The sequence below is a fragment of the Cydia pomonella genome, chromosome 9 (assembly GCF_033807575.1).
Source record: "Cydia pomonella isolate Wapato2018A chromosome 9, ilCydPomo1, whole genome shotgun sequence".
NCBI lineage: Eukaryota > Metazoa > Arthropoda > Insecta > Lepidoptera > Tortricidae > Cydia > Cydia pomonella.
This window is the reverse complement of record NC_084711.1, coordinates 11013698-11030564: the sequence shown is the minus strand read 5'-3', so window position 1 is coordinate 11030564 and position 16867 is coordinate 11013698. Positions and strand designations below refer to the sequence as shown.

At 36.9% G+C, this 16867-nt stretch overlaps 2 protein-coding genes across 2 annotated transcripts in view; one reads left to right on the top strand and one right to left on the bottom strand.

Annotated features, from left to right (window-relative positions):
• The window catches only part of LOC133521351 (protein sidekick), a 72481-nt gene extending 63439 nt beyond the window's left edge, over nt 1–9042 (bottom strand). Inside the window, exon 1 of the mRNA XM_061856270.1 lies at nt 7991–9042. Within this exon, the coding sequence (XP_061712254.1) occupies nt 7991–8096 (106 nt within the window). The 5' untranslated portion in view covers nt 8097–9042. The remainder of the gene's footprint in view (nt 1–7990) is intronic.
• Nucleotides 9043–9208: 166 nt separating this feature from the next.
• Nucleotides 9209–11255, top strand: LOC133521350 (small ribosomal subunit protein uS8A). Its single transcript, XM_061856269.1, has 3 exons — nt 9209–9314; nt 9526–9823; nt 11136–11255. The coding sequence occupies exons 2-3, from the start codon at nt 9528–9530 to the stop codon at nt 11227–11229; spliced, it is 390 nt and encodes a 129-aa protein (XP_061712253.1). The 5' UTR covers nt 9209–9314; nt 9526–9527; the 3' UTR covers nt 11230–11255.
• Nucleotides 11256–16867: the final 5612 nt, after the last annotated feature.

Below are 16867 nucleotides of genomic sequence, written 5' to 3'. Positions count from 1 at the left end.
GGTTGCAGGCGCCCAGAACGTCACATGGCCTTTGGGGACCTGTCACCGGCATATCTTACGATGTCAGTGGCGCATAACGTCACCTAGTTATTAAGCATTGTATACCCGGAAAAATCACAACATTAATAATGCACGATTTTCCCATCAGATTTAAACCGTCGGCAGTTTTCATCGGACAGCTATCGGGTAATAGCAACCACAGTGCATCGTTCATATCGTTTCTGGCCAAGTCGACCACCGCGTGACTTGTCATTGTTTGCACGGCATATTTAATTTAAATGTGAATATAATAAAATAATAGTAATTTATACATCAATATTATAGTAATTCAATTATTACACAAATTGACCAAGTCCCACACTCATCCCACAGTAAGCTCAATAAAACTTGTGTTGTGTTGCCAGTAAAGTTAGGTTAGGTTAGACCTGCGACCTCTACAAAAAGAAATTGCTAGGTTTGAACTGTAACCCCCACGAATACGAATGATTGCTATATTAATATACACTGCATATATGAATCTTGCGGTAAATCTACGATACGATGTATTATAGTACATTGTGCAACGAGGGGGGGGGTAAGTGAAATTTTGGATACGAGGGTGGTCGAGGGTTCCCGACAGCCGCAGGCAATATTCTTACCCCCAGAGTTACACACAATGTTTTTCATCAGTCACACTTGCGAAGAAAGAACTAAATTTTAAACGAAATAATTCTTAAATACGGTGACACATCAAACATTCGTCTGCCATTTTGTAATTTCTTGACAGGTTAGCATCGAGGGCACGGACCTATTCGGCATTCAGCCACAATTGAAAATTATGTAAAAATATTTTAAACAGCTGTTAAATTAATCAAATTATTTAATTTTAAACATAAACAAAAATATTAAATTATAAACGGCAGTATTTTAAAAGTAAAACTCATTTATGCTACTTGGTTTGTATGAATAAATGACATAATAAAATAAAAAAAGCTAAAACTAAGAGTTTAGCTTTTTTTTCACAATCCATAACTCCCGCGGGAACAAAATAGGCCTTTGTCCTTCAGTACACCTGCATGAAATAAGAACTTTTTCGAGCAAGTGTGATGAAAATATATTTTTTATACCTATATTTAAACTCAACTCATATCATAATATAAAATAAATATGTATTTCATAATGAAGTGTTACTGAACTTATAGCCGTTATCGTGAAAGTGGTAAAAGGTCAAATGCACTATAATCTTACGCAATCATCATCACAATACATTGACTTTACACAAGTGGACCGACATACTAGTAGTAAACAAATTATCTCTGCTAGGGACCCAGCAGTAGCCTACGAGCAGAAGCCATTGAACTGCGTCGCGATGCCATGTTCTTCATTGCCGTCATTTACTCGGCCCGCAACATGTTTTAATATTAATAACCCTATACAGGAGAGCTCCTGCAGCCTTCTTCCGAGGCTTCTTTATGATGATGTTTACCGCCGCTCGTCGCCTACTTACTACACGACTGGAAGAAGGTAAAGTTTCTCACAGCTTACGGCGAAACCACAATGTAGAGATATGTAACTGTGAAACTTTTTAGGAACAAGTCTCTATGGTTACGTTGTGTTTACGCGCATAGAAATGTATGAATGTATGGCAGTTTATTAATATTGTTAATAATCCTTTTTTAAACTAATTTTTAAGTAGGTTCTCGTTACGATTATATTAGTTTAATGTAATTATTTTAGATGAATTCAGAAGTTATCGAGTGAGTCGGTTGCTGTCGTAAAAGTTAGGATTTTAATGTAACTAATAATGATTATAGTGAAAATCTTAATGTGTAGGCTGGTATACGTTTTTGAGGACCCAAAGTATTGTTATGTATATATAGATGTAGTTACGTTCTAGGTATCAAGGTACTGAGGCACTTTCCGGTGCGTGCTCCTGAATGCATTTCTGTAAAAACCCTCCCACTCGGAGCAGACTCGCGTCCTCGAAGATTCAAGTGTTGAACATGGTGTTGTTTAAATCTCAAACAACACACATCTTACACATGTTTTTAAATTTACTTATCTGCGAGATGCTATTTTATAAACTAATCGGCAATCATTTTCAATTATGTATTATTATAGGACATTAGTGTCGACCAATCTATAAGGTTATCCCAAAAAATCCAAACGTATTCCAATTAATCCAGCTTTGATGATTCATTTGAAGACAAGTCACATTGTTCCGAAAATGCAAACTAATTTGAACTGTAAATCGGAATGCTAAAGTTGATATTCTAATGGCGAAAAATCGTACTATGCCTGGAAAAGGGTTAACTATCATATTTACACGGTCGTGTAAAACGGAAAATATAAATAAATGTAATAGCTGATGTGGCATAGCGCGCGCTGACATCGGTCGTTGGTCGGCTAAGATGTCCAATATGTTTAATAATTAAAGAGCAACGAGATGAACGATATCGCGCTGTCAAGATCCATTGCTTAAAGATCGTAAACTTTAAAGTGGCAATTTCACCAATTTCAAGAATTTATAATACTAGGGTCGTTACGGGGTTACTGCGGGTATATTTATTATCTTTTTAGATATTTGCTTCCAGTAAAGTGCACCCTCTGATATGTATTAAAGTAACGTTAATAGGCAACTATGTCTATAGATTACAATATGTGCTATGATAACAACTAATAAGGAGTGCTAAACTCATTACGCTCACCATTTTAATTTACCTACCACGGTTAAAGTTACGGCGCAAACATGTACTGGTTTGTTCGAGCTTTGTCCAAGCCACAGGCCTTCACAGATAGAAATGATCAAGATATTGTCCAACTCAAGGACCCATTCAAACGGTACGAAGCTAGGCTAAGACGAACGACACAGCGATCAGATATGTAGCCTAATTCAAATAAAGTAAATTTCTCTTTAAAACTAGTATTCTAATTCATGCAGTAACTATTACTATATTCTAATATGTATCTCCTAATCTGATATTGATTTGGAGCGATCGTAAAATCACCGCAGGTTTTAAAGAGATATATTTTTATTAAGACGAAAGTGGAGGACGCGCGGTTTTCCTACAAACGTAGTCCTCAGTTTCCTCTCTGGATATTAACATTATTGAAAATATTTTGACACAATTTGTTGTGTATATCGACCCTATGCCCCTTTGTTAGATATTTTTTTTCAATTAATTAATTATTATAAGAGTTAAGAGCTTTAAAAAAAAAGAATGAAAACTGTTTTTCGGTCCTAATTTTTACAATAATCAAACATCGAAAAAAGTGAAACGTAGGGGCATAGATATTGTTAATATATATCTAATTATGTAAAAACATTTTCCATAATGTCAATATCCAGACAGGAAACTGGGTACTACGTTTGTATGGAGAAGCGGCCGTACTCTTTCCTCTTAAACATATTTTAGACAGACATGCAATGCCGGATTTAGAGGTCTGGAGGCCTCGGGCAATAAAGGAGTGGAGGCCCCCTTGTCCCAATTTTTTTGCAAGTAAAATGGTAAATTTTCCGTATTCTCTATTGTGGGGGCCCCTCTTTTGTGGAGGCCCGGGGCAGTAGCCCCGGTTGCCCTCCCCTAAATCCGGCCCTGCAGACATGATTTAATTTTGGGTAGATACGTACGCTTCGTGATAATATACCGAAGTTACGAAAACAAAAAGGACTAAAAAATGTACAGTTCTTATTCTGTGCTTACTCTGTCCAGGTACCGCTAGACTAATCTAACATTAGGAATGTGAAATATTTCTTCATTTATTCGGTTTCCAGTGCCCTCGGGCTAGCACTGCTGTAGTGTAGACGACTAAAAATCAAAATTGCAACCTTAAGTTCAGCGAGTGCCCGAAGCTAAACACTGCAGTATATATACTCTAACTACACTGTCTACAAGAGTGCATCGCCCCCTTGATTTATTAATTAAGGATTTTATTAAGGCTCGTCGCCTACCTACATAGTCTTTGGTGTAATAACTAATTGACGCCACCTCCGCATACTGGAAAATTATGCGGCTCTGACGTTAATTCGTCATTAAATATTTTAGCACCACTCTAACTTAGTGAAGTTCATTAAGTTCTTGATTGAGTTGTTTTTGGGTGAAGGCATAGGTACCTTTGCGACCGCACCGTTGTTTCATAATAACTGAACTAGGAATACGTCACGTGTGATCAATAGGTACAGAAATAGCGTTACTTGAAGTATCAAATACCTTCTGAACCTATAAGAGGGTGTAAATAATGAGGGACGGAAAATATATATCAAGGACCGTAGTCAGATGGCGAGAGCTAATCTATACAGGTATTTCGATAGGTATGTCATTGTGGCCATTTTTGTCTTTGTCTCAACTCAGGACTGGCCAGAACGGATTAAACGGTGCATTTTTTCAATTCAGTTTTATTTCATACTATTACAAAAGCTTAAATTTATCGGCCTGTACGTAATTGAAATGAAAAGGTTCTGGCAAGTATGTATGTATGTGCGTACAAGTCTTGGAGAAGAGATTTAAATCCACCTGGCGCCTGGAAATTCTTTTTTAAATACGCTTATAGTATGTTTTTAACTTTTTACGATTTTTACATCTCATAGAAACGGGACTTAATCGCGTATTAAGTTTTAGATTTACCTCCGACGTTCCGAGGACGGCGTTGTCCCCGTGGTCTCGGAGAAGACTGGCTAAAGTTGAAAACATCTTCTAGCCACGCGAGTTTTTCGACCTACCCGCACTAGGTCTTTTTTATTAACTTCAACAATTTGCGCAATAGGGATGTTACTCTGTCGACACACAACACTAATGATATTTCGATTTCGCTTACGAGATTGGCTTCCATGCTTAGGATCCCCAAACCCTCGTCCTGATGGAAATTGCAATGTTTTTTATTTCAATGGCTTCCCGCGCTACATCAGAAAATCATTTCTACAGCAGAAAAGTGCGTCATCAAACATCCATAACTCAGGAACAAATATTTGTGATAAACATACAAATAAATGCTCTTGCCAGGTTTCGAACCTAGGGTTCGTAGGGTCACTACCGAATAGCAAACATTAAAAAAACACGCCTTTAAAACATCTTGTTATATTTTCGAGTTACAACTGTCCAGTTTTGCGATGATCTGACCGAGCTATGGATATGATAAATAAATAAATATTGGACATTCTTAGACAAATTGAGTAAGCCCCACACCGCCTCACAGTAAGCTCAACAATGCTTGTGTTGTGGGTACTCAGACGACCATAAATATTATATATAAATACCTACTTAAATACATAGAAAACACCCATGACTCAGGAACAAATATCTATCTGTGCTCATCACACAAATTCGAACCCAGGACCATCGGCTTCATAGACAGGGTTCCACCTACCACAATAAAAACTCTGTATCTTAGGTATTTAAATAAAATTAAACAAACAATTTGCACATTTTCGGGTAGTTATAACATTTATTGGTTAACCAACCAGATACAAAACCGCTTGGATCTGTCACTGAACGACCTGACTTCAACCTACATTATTTAATCATGTTGTTTTCATCTAGCCTGAACTAGCTTAAGGAGCCATTTGAGAGTAGATTTTGTGTACTTTAATTTAGATTTAGATTTACTTTCATTTAAATATAAGTGTAGATACACCGGATACACCCCCTTAATATTCATAAACGTCTTCTAAAGTTAACAAGCCGCTAATAATCGTTTGTCCCTTTCCAACGTATTAGTATGATGGAAAGGGACAAACGATTATTAGCGGCTAGTTAACTTTAGTAGACGTATATGAATAAGGGGGACAGAGTATAGGAGGCACTATCCACTAGGAAAGGCCGGTCGTCAATCAGATCACCCACCAGGTTACCAGTTAGGTAAATGTAAAAAATAAATATGCTTTCTCTCTCTCTTGTCTTTGTCGTTTTTAGGGTTCCGTAGCCAAATGGCAAAAATCGGAACCCTTATAGATTCGTCATATCCGTCTGTCTATCCGATTATTATTAGGAAGAGGTAATAAATGCTACTAATTTAGATTAATTCCAGTGTTCGTTAAGTGCTCTTCTCCTTAAGTGTTGATGGATATTAACAGCATCATATACACAAAACCATGCTACGATGTAGTTATCTGTTTGTTTTGATATTTGATGTCTATCTACTAAGGCGGTGTTCGCATTGGATGCCGATCGGCACGCCGCTCTGATGTGCGAGCGGTACGCTATAACGTAAATAGTGCTGTCTCGCTCGCATTCCGGAGCGGCGTGCGGATCGCATTGTCAGTGTGATAAGACTGAGGCTGTTTTACTACTTGTTCATATTTTATTTTTATAAAGTGAATATGTTTATAGTTTTAAGCAACCCAAGATTCAGAATGTTTCTATGTGAAATGTGAAGTTCGGTCATAGAATATGGTTTTTATTCCTTTGGATCTTAAAATAATATAACAAACAAAAATACGACCAAGTCACTAACCCCCTTATTCATTTGTGTAAGTGGAAGTTTATGGCAGCTACAATACAGTCAATACCCCATTACAGGGGTGTGTAATGATCCAATTAATGATACTCAAATTTGTCTGTAAATGCTGGAACCATATTTCCTAATAATATTATATGTATAGTTAAAGAAGACATTGTCCGCAAGGGACAGACTCAGCTTAAATCAAGGCATGCAATGGTTGGGTAAAGCATGGGTCTCAAAAACAGGATTGATGGGGTAAATTACATAATATGCAAAGAAGGAATCATGCAATAACTATATAAGCGTCTGCAGGCTGTAGACCTAAGTTCCCTATTAAGCTTACTTGTCGCTTACCATAAGGATGAGATTTTCTTCTATCTTTATATGAATAAACTGTCAAAGCATACTTATGGCAAGCAACAAAATGGGACTTTTTGCTTGGGAACAACACAATTGAAGGAACTTTTACTTAATATAAATACCAGATCAAATATGAATATCCAAAACCAAATATGAATACAGATCAATTAGATACTATTTGTGATCGAAACTGGCAAGACATCCCACTTTGTCATTTGCCATAAGGGGGCGTCCACAAATTACGTAACGCAAAACTCCTAATTTTTTGACCCCCAACTCATGTAACGGAACCGTCATGCTTATCTGGGACCCCCCCCCCCCCCCCCCCCTTCAATTCCGTTACGTAACAAGTGCTTTGTAAAAAAGAGGTGGTAGTATAGATACTTTTTAATCAAAAATTTTAATAAATCATTAAACTGTGGTTTCAAGGAATCAAGAAATTTAATCATCTATGAACGGGTTTTGGTTCCATTTCTTAATACATTCTATTACAGGTAAATCAGAATCGCTCTCACAATCGGTATCGGCTTCGGCGGCGATCCCATCTTCTGTGGCTAATATTTTATAATAATACATAAAAAAACAAAAAAAAATTTTTTTTATGTATTTTTATAAAATCGTGCGTGACGTAACGCAAACCTTGACCCCCCCCCCCCCCTCCCCAACGTAACAGGACCGTAACGCTTGGCCTGACCCCCCCCCCCCTCCCTACAATTTGCGTTACGTAATTTGTGGACGCCCCCTAAGGATGAGATTTGCTTGTATCTTTATACAAATAACCTGTCAAGGAGTTCTTCTGGCAAGTGACAAAGTGGGACGTTTTGGTGGTTTCGGTCAGATTTAATAAAAATGGATGACTACAAATTTATTTCATGAATATATATAATATATATAAAGTTACTGAACTTTGGAATTTTTTTAATGTCCCTATCTGTTAATATGTTATGATCATTGTATTTGACAATATCTCAATTTAATACAGATTGCATTTTTTATTATGTTTAGCTGCTGATGATGATGAAGTCTAGAATAACAATCAGCAGCAATAATGTCAATTTACAGAGACAGGGATAAAGTGCTCAAAAAATTCAACACAAGCTATCCATGTCCTCACAAGACCTACTTTTTTCAACAAGTTACTACTACTAACTGATCTTAAAATACCTGGAAGTTTTTATTTAACATGCATTACTATTATTAAGTATCAAGTTACCTGTACTGTCAGCTGTAGACGCCAATTGAATGCACATGAAGCATAACACGAGTGCGGTCCAAAGTTTCCTCGAATACATTTTGAACAACCGTTCTAATTCTTCCATTACATGTAGAATGTCCAGTTTCTTTTTCTTCAATGAAGACCACTCTTACGTTATTTTACAAGTTTTTATGTTATACTATATGCAGTCACTTTTACATGTTTTCTGGTTACACTCCCTCCGATAACACCGATAATTTAACTTGACACAACATAACTTCATCATAGACTGGTTGCTAGGATTTGAATTCCACAACAATGCGAACAGCACACCTGTAGGATTTAGCTTAACCCAGCTCTAAACATAATGGACACTGTATTACACACAAGTTCACTCAACTTTGTACACTAGTCATAATTGCATAGAACTTGCTCCCAAGAGCCACTCAAGCAATAAATCCGAAGTGTAGTTTGTATTAGTCCCATTGTAAGGCATGAAGTATCTGATTAATAAGTATTTATAAACTTTGAAACTAACAAAACTTATTTTCGCAAGAGTTTGAAAGAAGTCAATGAAAGAAAGACGCGCACGATCGAGGCAAACGAAACGCGTCAGTCGAGTATGGTGGTTGGTTACTTTGGCCTTAAACAGCTTCAGGTGAATGGTAGATTAATGAATGAGAATGATTGAATGAATGAATAAATATAATTATTTTTAATAATATTGCCATAAAGAAATAACGGCAAATGGATTTGAGATGTAATGCCTAGTTTACATGCGTGGCAAGCCTACACAACACAAGCTTCAAAAACGCAGTTATCCGTTAGAAGGAGTTATTTCTATCTCATTCACCGCGTAGCTGCGTCCGCGTCGGCCTGCCGAGACTTGCCACGCATGTAAATGTAAATAATGGCTCCTTTACACGATGATCCAGCGTAGGCCAGTTATTCGTTAGAGGGAGCAAGTGATATTGCTATCTCATTCCACTTCATAGCTGCGTCCCTAAGACTGGCGTACGACGGGTCATCGTGTAGAGGAGCCCTAAAATTAATTTTGTTTTTCTACGTTCATGCTGTTGTTTTGTAGAAAAATTATAGAGCTAGGCAAAAAAAAGTCTGTAACGGTTTTGATAGCACACGCAGTGTAAGTGTTATTAACGTAAACTTATATGAAACTATGACGTGATATCAAAAATATCAAAATCGTTGCAGGCTTTTCTTGGTTTAACTTAACCTCGAAAAACGTCTCTCAAAACATACTGGCAACTCTAGAAAAAAAACTTACCAACTTCTTTTGCACTATCCTGTCATTTCGAGTAGTTGAGGCGGGTTTTAATCCTAGGTAATCAGAAAAATTATCGGCATTTTGATCGAATAATATGAATATTTCGTGAAAGTAACCTATCGGCTCCGTCTGTGATTAATTATTTCAGTCATGAAACCTTAATTTTATATATGTTCAGCAGATAACCTCTAATCGTGTTTTGACGTTTGCGTCTGAAGTGATTTCTATTAGTTTCATGTAACTTACGGTTGACCCTTGTTATTTACAGCCATGGTGCGTATGAACGTATTGAGTGATGCGCTGAAGTCCATTCACAATGCCGAAAAGCGCGGCAAAAGGCAAGTGCTTATCAGGCCTTGCTCCAAAGTTATCGTCAAGTTCTTGACTGTGATGATGAAGCACGGTTACATCGGCGAGTTCGAAATCGTTGATGATCACAGAGCCGGCAAGATTGTCGTAAACCTAACTGGAAGATTGAACAAGTGTGGAGTCATTTCACCCCGCTTCGATGTACCGATCAATGACATAGAGAGATGGACTAACCTCCTGCCATCCCGGCAGTTCGGGTAAGTTGCATTATCTATGATGTTTATACGACCTTAATATAATATTATGTACCCCCCAAATACCCTGAGCATTGTTAATGCATCCCACCTCAATTGCCATCATCTATATTGTATAGGTTATGTTATAGCCTTGCCTTGTGGCCTAGTGTTACATATACATAATGTTGTTTAAAAGTGATTCTGAATACAATAAAATATCGTCTGTTTAAAGTGCTAATCTCTTTTTGGTGATTGGTGGAAGAGTTACAATATTTATTTCTGGATCTTTGCTTTGACAGTTTCATAAAATATATACATAATTTTATTACCTTTATTAACTTGTATGCTTACAAAGTTATGTTAAGGTTGTAAGTTAATTTACATGGTACATATAATACAAATCAATCTCAATTTTAAGGGTGCAAGCAAATATATTTTTCTTGTTATCTTCCATTGGACTAACAACTTGTGTAAATACAACCACAAAGAGTTCAATTAATTGATTTGACTTTTTTCATATTACACTTAAACTCTTTGTTCTTTAAGGTGATTAGCACACTGGATCCGATTTGCATGTCTCCAAAATTTGATTGAGACAACGCTATGCGTATTTGGTATCGATATCTTACTCGTATGTTGGTGTGACCTGCGAATTGAATGCAGTGTGCTAAGCACCTAAGTTACCAATGTTAGCTTGGTCTAAATTTTGAACTTGGCATATAGTTGTGCCATTGTCAAGAATATCCTATGGGGAATGTTCTTGCACAAGAATATACCCCATACAAAACGGAGAACATTCTCGAGACAAACAAGAGTGATTGGCACAACTATAGTTGGGCATGTAGAATAGAATAGATAAATAGATTATATAGCATTTTAATTTGGTAAAGATATGTGTCCAACACTAAATTGTCATAAGCTTAGTTTGTTTGCCTATTATTAATGTATAGTTTATTGAATACTTCTCAAAATAAGGGCCAAAAATTTAATGAATAATACAAAATTTTAATAATGTCGGGGCATTTTTTTTCCATTCAGTTGCCACAGCACAACTACCGCGAATCACCAATAGTTCTTGTTGGTTGTCATTTGATAGTTTGTGCTATATGAAAAAATAAATGGTACAAGTTGATGTCACTTTATAGTGAACATTGTGAGTGCTGTTTCATACATTTACTTGTAAAACAAAATAGTTACAGTACATAGTCACAAGTGCTGGTTTTGTATGAATATGTTCAGAATTGAGTATAAATCTCATGTCATGCCCATGTCAGCTCTAATGAATCAACCTGTAAAAGCTAGTTACTATATTATAATTTTTTCTTACTTACAGATACCTTGTTCTCACAACAAGCGGTGGCATCATGGATCATGAGGAGGCCAGAAGGAAACATCTCGGAGGAAAGATCCTTGGCTTCTTTTTCTAAGTTATCATTATAGAGAAGAAAATGTATTACATTGTTTTATTTACAAATTTCCAACCCAAGAAAGCAGAGGGGCTTGTCACCCAGACGCAGCTCAAACCCATATGTTCTAAGGTAATAAGAATATGTAGGTACTAGGTACTTATTTAATACAGTTAGGGAACGCAATCTTGATTTCGTGAGATCTCGAAACGGAGACTGAGCGAATTTTAGATCCAATCCTGTTGCTAAGAAATCTCTTTTTTGTTATCTAGGTTAAGATCTTCAGAGTTAGGGGGTATCTGATAAAGTTAGAAATGTAGATATAAATAAATGTACTAAAACAAAAGATATTACTACAACAATTAAGAAGTTAAAATGGGAATGGGCAGGACACGAGGGAGAGAAAAGTGGTCTAAAGCAATCATGTAAGTACTGGTTTACTGGAAACAAAAAGAGGAAGTGTGGCAGGCCAACAAGAAGATGGGATGATGAGATTAAGAGTGCAGCAGGAGGTTGCTGGACTAAAATAACATAGGATAAGGATACATGGAAAGAGTTAGGGGAGGCCTTTGCCTACAAAAGGCATACAGATGGTAATTTGATATATATATATGTTAACAACAAAATGAAATGTGCATTCAAAATACTGTCTGAAATAAAGGCTATTATAATATAATTATAAAAGGTTCAGATCTTGATTAGATTTTATAATGTACAATTACACTGAGACACATGCCACATGAAAAAAAATCTGTTGCTTAGCATCCTGAAAACTTCATAGTTTGTTTAGGCGATTGCAGTAGGTGAATATGCGGGTCCACACAGAGCGAGCATTCGCGCGAGGCAATTTCCTCACGCACAAACCGGCCACTGTAGACGTGCTTCGGCCGAGGTGGCGCGCGCGTTTTCCTCGCCTATGTGCGCCGCCGCGGCGAGGCACGTTTACACTGGCCGGTTTGTGCGTGAGGAAATTGCCTCGCGCGTATGCTCGCTCTGTGTGTACCCGCCTAATGACCCACTCCAGTGTAATTGCATTTTTATATAATAACTTTCATTCCTTTGACATTCCTTCGAGACATAATCCGGCTACTAAACGGGAAAGACGATGGTAGGTTTTACTCTAAGTGTACCTAGTAGTTTGTATTGTAAAGCAGAAATGCAATCACTACTTTAAACTCAAGTCTAATGGCACATTTTTACCAACCCGGTGCCGCAGTGGAGTGTAGAATAGAGGGATGTTTTAGGGTATCATTATTTTCTTCTTCGATGTGGTTTTAAATGGCTTCACTGGGCTATAACCGCGGAAATCGAATTTTGTCAAATGCGGGCATTTTTCTGTCACTAGTTAAGTTTTAGTAAGAGTAAAAGAGAAAAATTTGCGAATTTCGGTTTTCGCGGTAGGCCCCCTGGTTTCGAAGAATGAAGTGTTAGATTTGTAGGCCCCCTGGTTTCGAAGAATGAAGTGTTAGATTTGTCTCAGTTTTGGGAGCGAGTTACCTTATCTTTATGAGTAATCTTTATAATCATGTTTTATTTTTACGTGGGCTGATTTTTAAGTTGGTTCATTTTGGCAAGTTGAGGTCGGTCATTAGACGAGAAACACTAATTTAATGACCCTTTCTAAGTGATGGTAAATGGCAAGGATTAAAATTAAAATTGAGAATTGAACGCAATCCACTGCAATGCTTCAGTGTTCTTAACGCCATCTGTTGGTAGATTGTAACGTTACAATGTCTAAAAGTTTTGATGAACTTACATGTTGAAAATTATAGAGGGCGACAGTATGTAGGTAGTGCGGGAAACCATAAAATAGAAAGATTGCTTTGTTTAATCAAAGAGAATTTGAAATAGAGGTGAATTGTCAAAGAAAACTTCGTAGCCAGAGCAAATTTACTAGCACAACCTAAAGGTTATGGCGCCATCGCTCGAAACAATGTCATACCTTTAGCCTTTGATCTATTAGATGGGGCCACTTTTTGATATTTAACCAATTTGACACATATCATTAAATAATAAGGATCAAAGTCAAATGGCGTTCTAAAAGTTTTAATCGAAAGATGGCAGTAAATATACGTGGCTACAAAGTTTTCTTTGACAATCCACCTCTGTTTCAAATTCTCTTTGGTTTAATAGGGAATAATATGCAAAAATCTGCGTAGAGAGCGCCACTAGCACATACTGAGGGCCTACCGCGAAACACAAAAATTGAAATGTCGTTATCTGCCTCTCTCTTGCACATCCGATAGGCTCTCTGTAAACAAACCGCCTTGATGCATCAAAGTCCATTCCATAGTAAAAACTTTAAAAAAAAATATTGTTTTCCTACTCGTCGACTGTAATGGTTAAATTATGATTTCGTATACTTACGTCGTTTTATTACAGAGTTCATACTGCCACCTTTCAGCTCCATCATCAGATCAGCTTCATGTCATAATAATATTGCGTCCCATTTATATATGCATGCAATACCTTCATCGAAAACCAGAAAAACGTATCAAATTTAAGTTGCAAGATTTGACCCGTACAGACATAGTTAAGTATACATTTCATGTTATTTCTTGTTCACGAACTGCGCGTCAACGAAGAAGTATAGGATTCCGGATAGCACCCTTCATACACGGAACCCTGATAAGTCTTTTGTCAAGTTTTTGAAAATTATTTATTTAGATACATGTGTTTATCGTTGACTGTACTTTTCTTTCCACAGGCAACTAAACACAAACAGATAGAATATAGGAGATAGTAAGAAACAGAGATAATAATAAATTGCTAGTACCTAGTTTTACTAATTATTTTGGCCAGAGATGTAGAAAATATTTAGTCCCTATGATCTATAACGAGTTACCATCGGATTTGAAGACCAAAAGGATAACAAAACGAACATTTAAAAAGAAACTTAGCAATAATCTATTAAATAAAATAAAAGGTAAAATACAACCGCTATAAATTGTATACATGCACTGCATTTTTTTATACTGTATGATCAGATTGTAGCGTTAACCCCTTACTTCATGTCGTAAACAAAAGTATTATATCTGTTTAAAAATAAACTTTAATAGCTATCAATAGAATTGAATATTATAACTGCCAGATAGGGCTGCGCATGCGGTAAGAGGTTAAATAGATAAAAATATAAGTAACATATAGACTACTTAGCTTGCATATTATAGGAGCTTCGTCTGCCAACAAACCACTCTGTGGTTTGGCAGAAGTATATTGTAAATATTTATAAGGCATGAAATGTGAATAAACGTTTATTTATTTATTTTTTATTTTTTTATTTAATACTCATCGAGACAATTCTAACAACCCCAAAGAATTAGGCTGCGTTGTTTGATAACTGAGTTCCTAGGGCTACCTCCTGTCTTCATCATCAGATCAGGTCGATGGTACCATAATATTGCATTGTCACCGTACTAACATATGAATGTCAGCTTCATCGGAAACCAGGAAGTGGATCAAATTTAAGTTGCAAGATTTGATATTTACCTACATACATATTGCATATAAATTGCAATAAGTTAATAAAAAGCTTGTAAAAACAGCTCGTGCTAATATTGATATTTGAAACCCGAGTAAGCGAAAGATTACAAAATTGAAAAGTGAAATCTTGAATGTTGCGAGGGTTTCAAGACACGAGGGAAACAAAATAATGCACTACACCGACTCGAGGAAAATACTAACTGTAAAACATCAAACAAAACGAAATCCAAGTGATCGTTATTAAATATTTATCATTCAAAATCATCATTTAAAAGTCAATTGTACCAGCTAACATTAAGAAAAAAATCAAAATTTACTTTACATTCTTGTGGATGAAATGCAATGCAATGGTGTGGTTAATTAGTTATTTGTTTTACAAGGGCCAAGGGGTCAAACTTGTTGTTTAGCCGCTCGTGATACTCGAGTACGCGAAAGATTCCAAAATAGAACCACGTTCAAAGCACGAGGGCTTAACAAATGCCCCCGAGTGAAACCCAAAGTTTTTCACCACACCAACCCGAAGAAAATATTAACTATGTATAAGATATCAAACCAAATCAATTCCAAATTAACGGCATTAAATACTTATTATTCAAAATCATCATTTGTGACGTTATCTATTAAAAGGGACCTTAATGTCGATGACGCTTCCGCCTGTATAAACGATGCTCCGATACAAATACAACGCTGCGCGACGCGGTGCGGCGTAAGCGCCATCGACAATAAGGTCCCTTTTCATAGATAATGTCACATTTAAAGTCAATTCTACCAGCCTACATAAGGAAATAACTCAAAATTACTAGGCACTCAGGTTTAATTTTGGAGGAAAAAGTTATCACTACCAGTCAGTGGCGGGGCAAGACGAAAATTTGGTGTGGGCAAGGTATATTTAACGAGGCCCTCTGGTGGCGCAAAAAATAACTTTTCAGTTTTTACTTTGCGTCCGAGTTATTATTTGCTGCGCCGGCCCATATTGAAAATTAACCATTACAAATTGAACTCTAAACTGTAACCGTCCGTTACGGTCTACGGTTCAATTTGTGATGGTTAATTTTCAATATGGTCATTTCTAATTAAAGTTCGGCCAGCACTAATCACTACTTTTGAGGTTGTACAATTTATAATCAGATAAAAAAACGGGGTATCTATAACTAGTACAGAGTGTGTATTTCTGATATAACTGCAAACTTACTTAAACGTAAACTAGACGTAGGTTTTAGTGCTATAAAACAATTCTGAAAGATTTTTTTAAATTTAGTCAACTACCAGAGCATAATTAATTTTAGATTTTTTGTCGAGCGGCAATGTATTTTGTACATCATAGTGATTTGTGACAGTTGTGACGTCGCGTCATTAAATGCGACGTTTTGAGTTAAAACCAAGATAAAACATAGTAGTTATTGATTCACTTGATATTCACCACTAGCTATTCGGTGAAAGAATACATCGTGAGGAAACCTGCGTACATCCGCGAAGAAATTCAAATGTGTGTGTGAAGTCCCCAGCCCGCATTCGGACAGCGTAGGGACTATAGCCCAAGCCCTCTCGAACATGAGAGGAGGCCTGTGCTCAGCAGTGGGACGTATATAGGGTGAATTATTAGTAATACATTGCTCGCTGAATTATTTTATATTTTTGGACCCGGGTACGTCCTTAAACTACGTCCATAAGAGAGGTATGGGCATTGTGAATGTCATCTCGCTTTGTGTGGTAGGGCACAGCCAGTGGATGTCATTCCAGATCTAGAGCAGAGCCCAACTGGGGAAGTACCTCCACCTTACAGAAAACAGCAGCCAAATAACACTAGACCCTACTCATAGTGTTGTGTTCCTGCCGGTGAGTAAGGTTGCCAGAGTTCAACGAGGGGTAGGGAGGGGGTTAGGGTCGGCAACGCGCATGTAACTCCTCCGGAGTTGCAGGCGTACATAGGCTACGGAGACTGCTTACCATCAGGCGGGCCGTATGCTTGTTTGCCACCGACGTAGTATAAAAAAATAATAATTATATGGAAAATTAAAAGTCGTCTGTTTTTTATAAAACCTATGAAATTGTGTTGATGAATTACCCTTTGGTTATGCGGTCATATCAAAAATATACGCTGTATAATAATAACATTGTATTTTGTTGTAACATGTTTTGGCCTCCGCACATCGTACTATTTGAATGGCTGACTTAG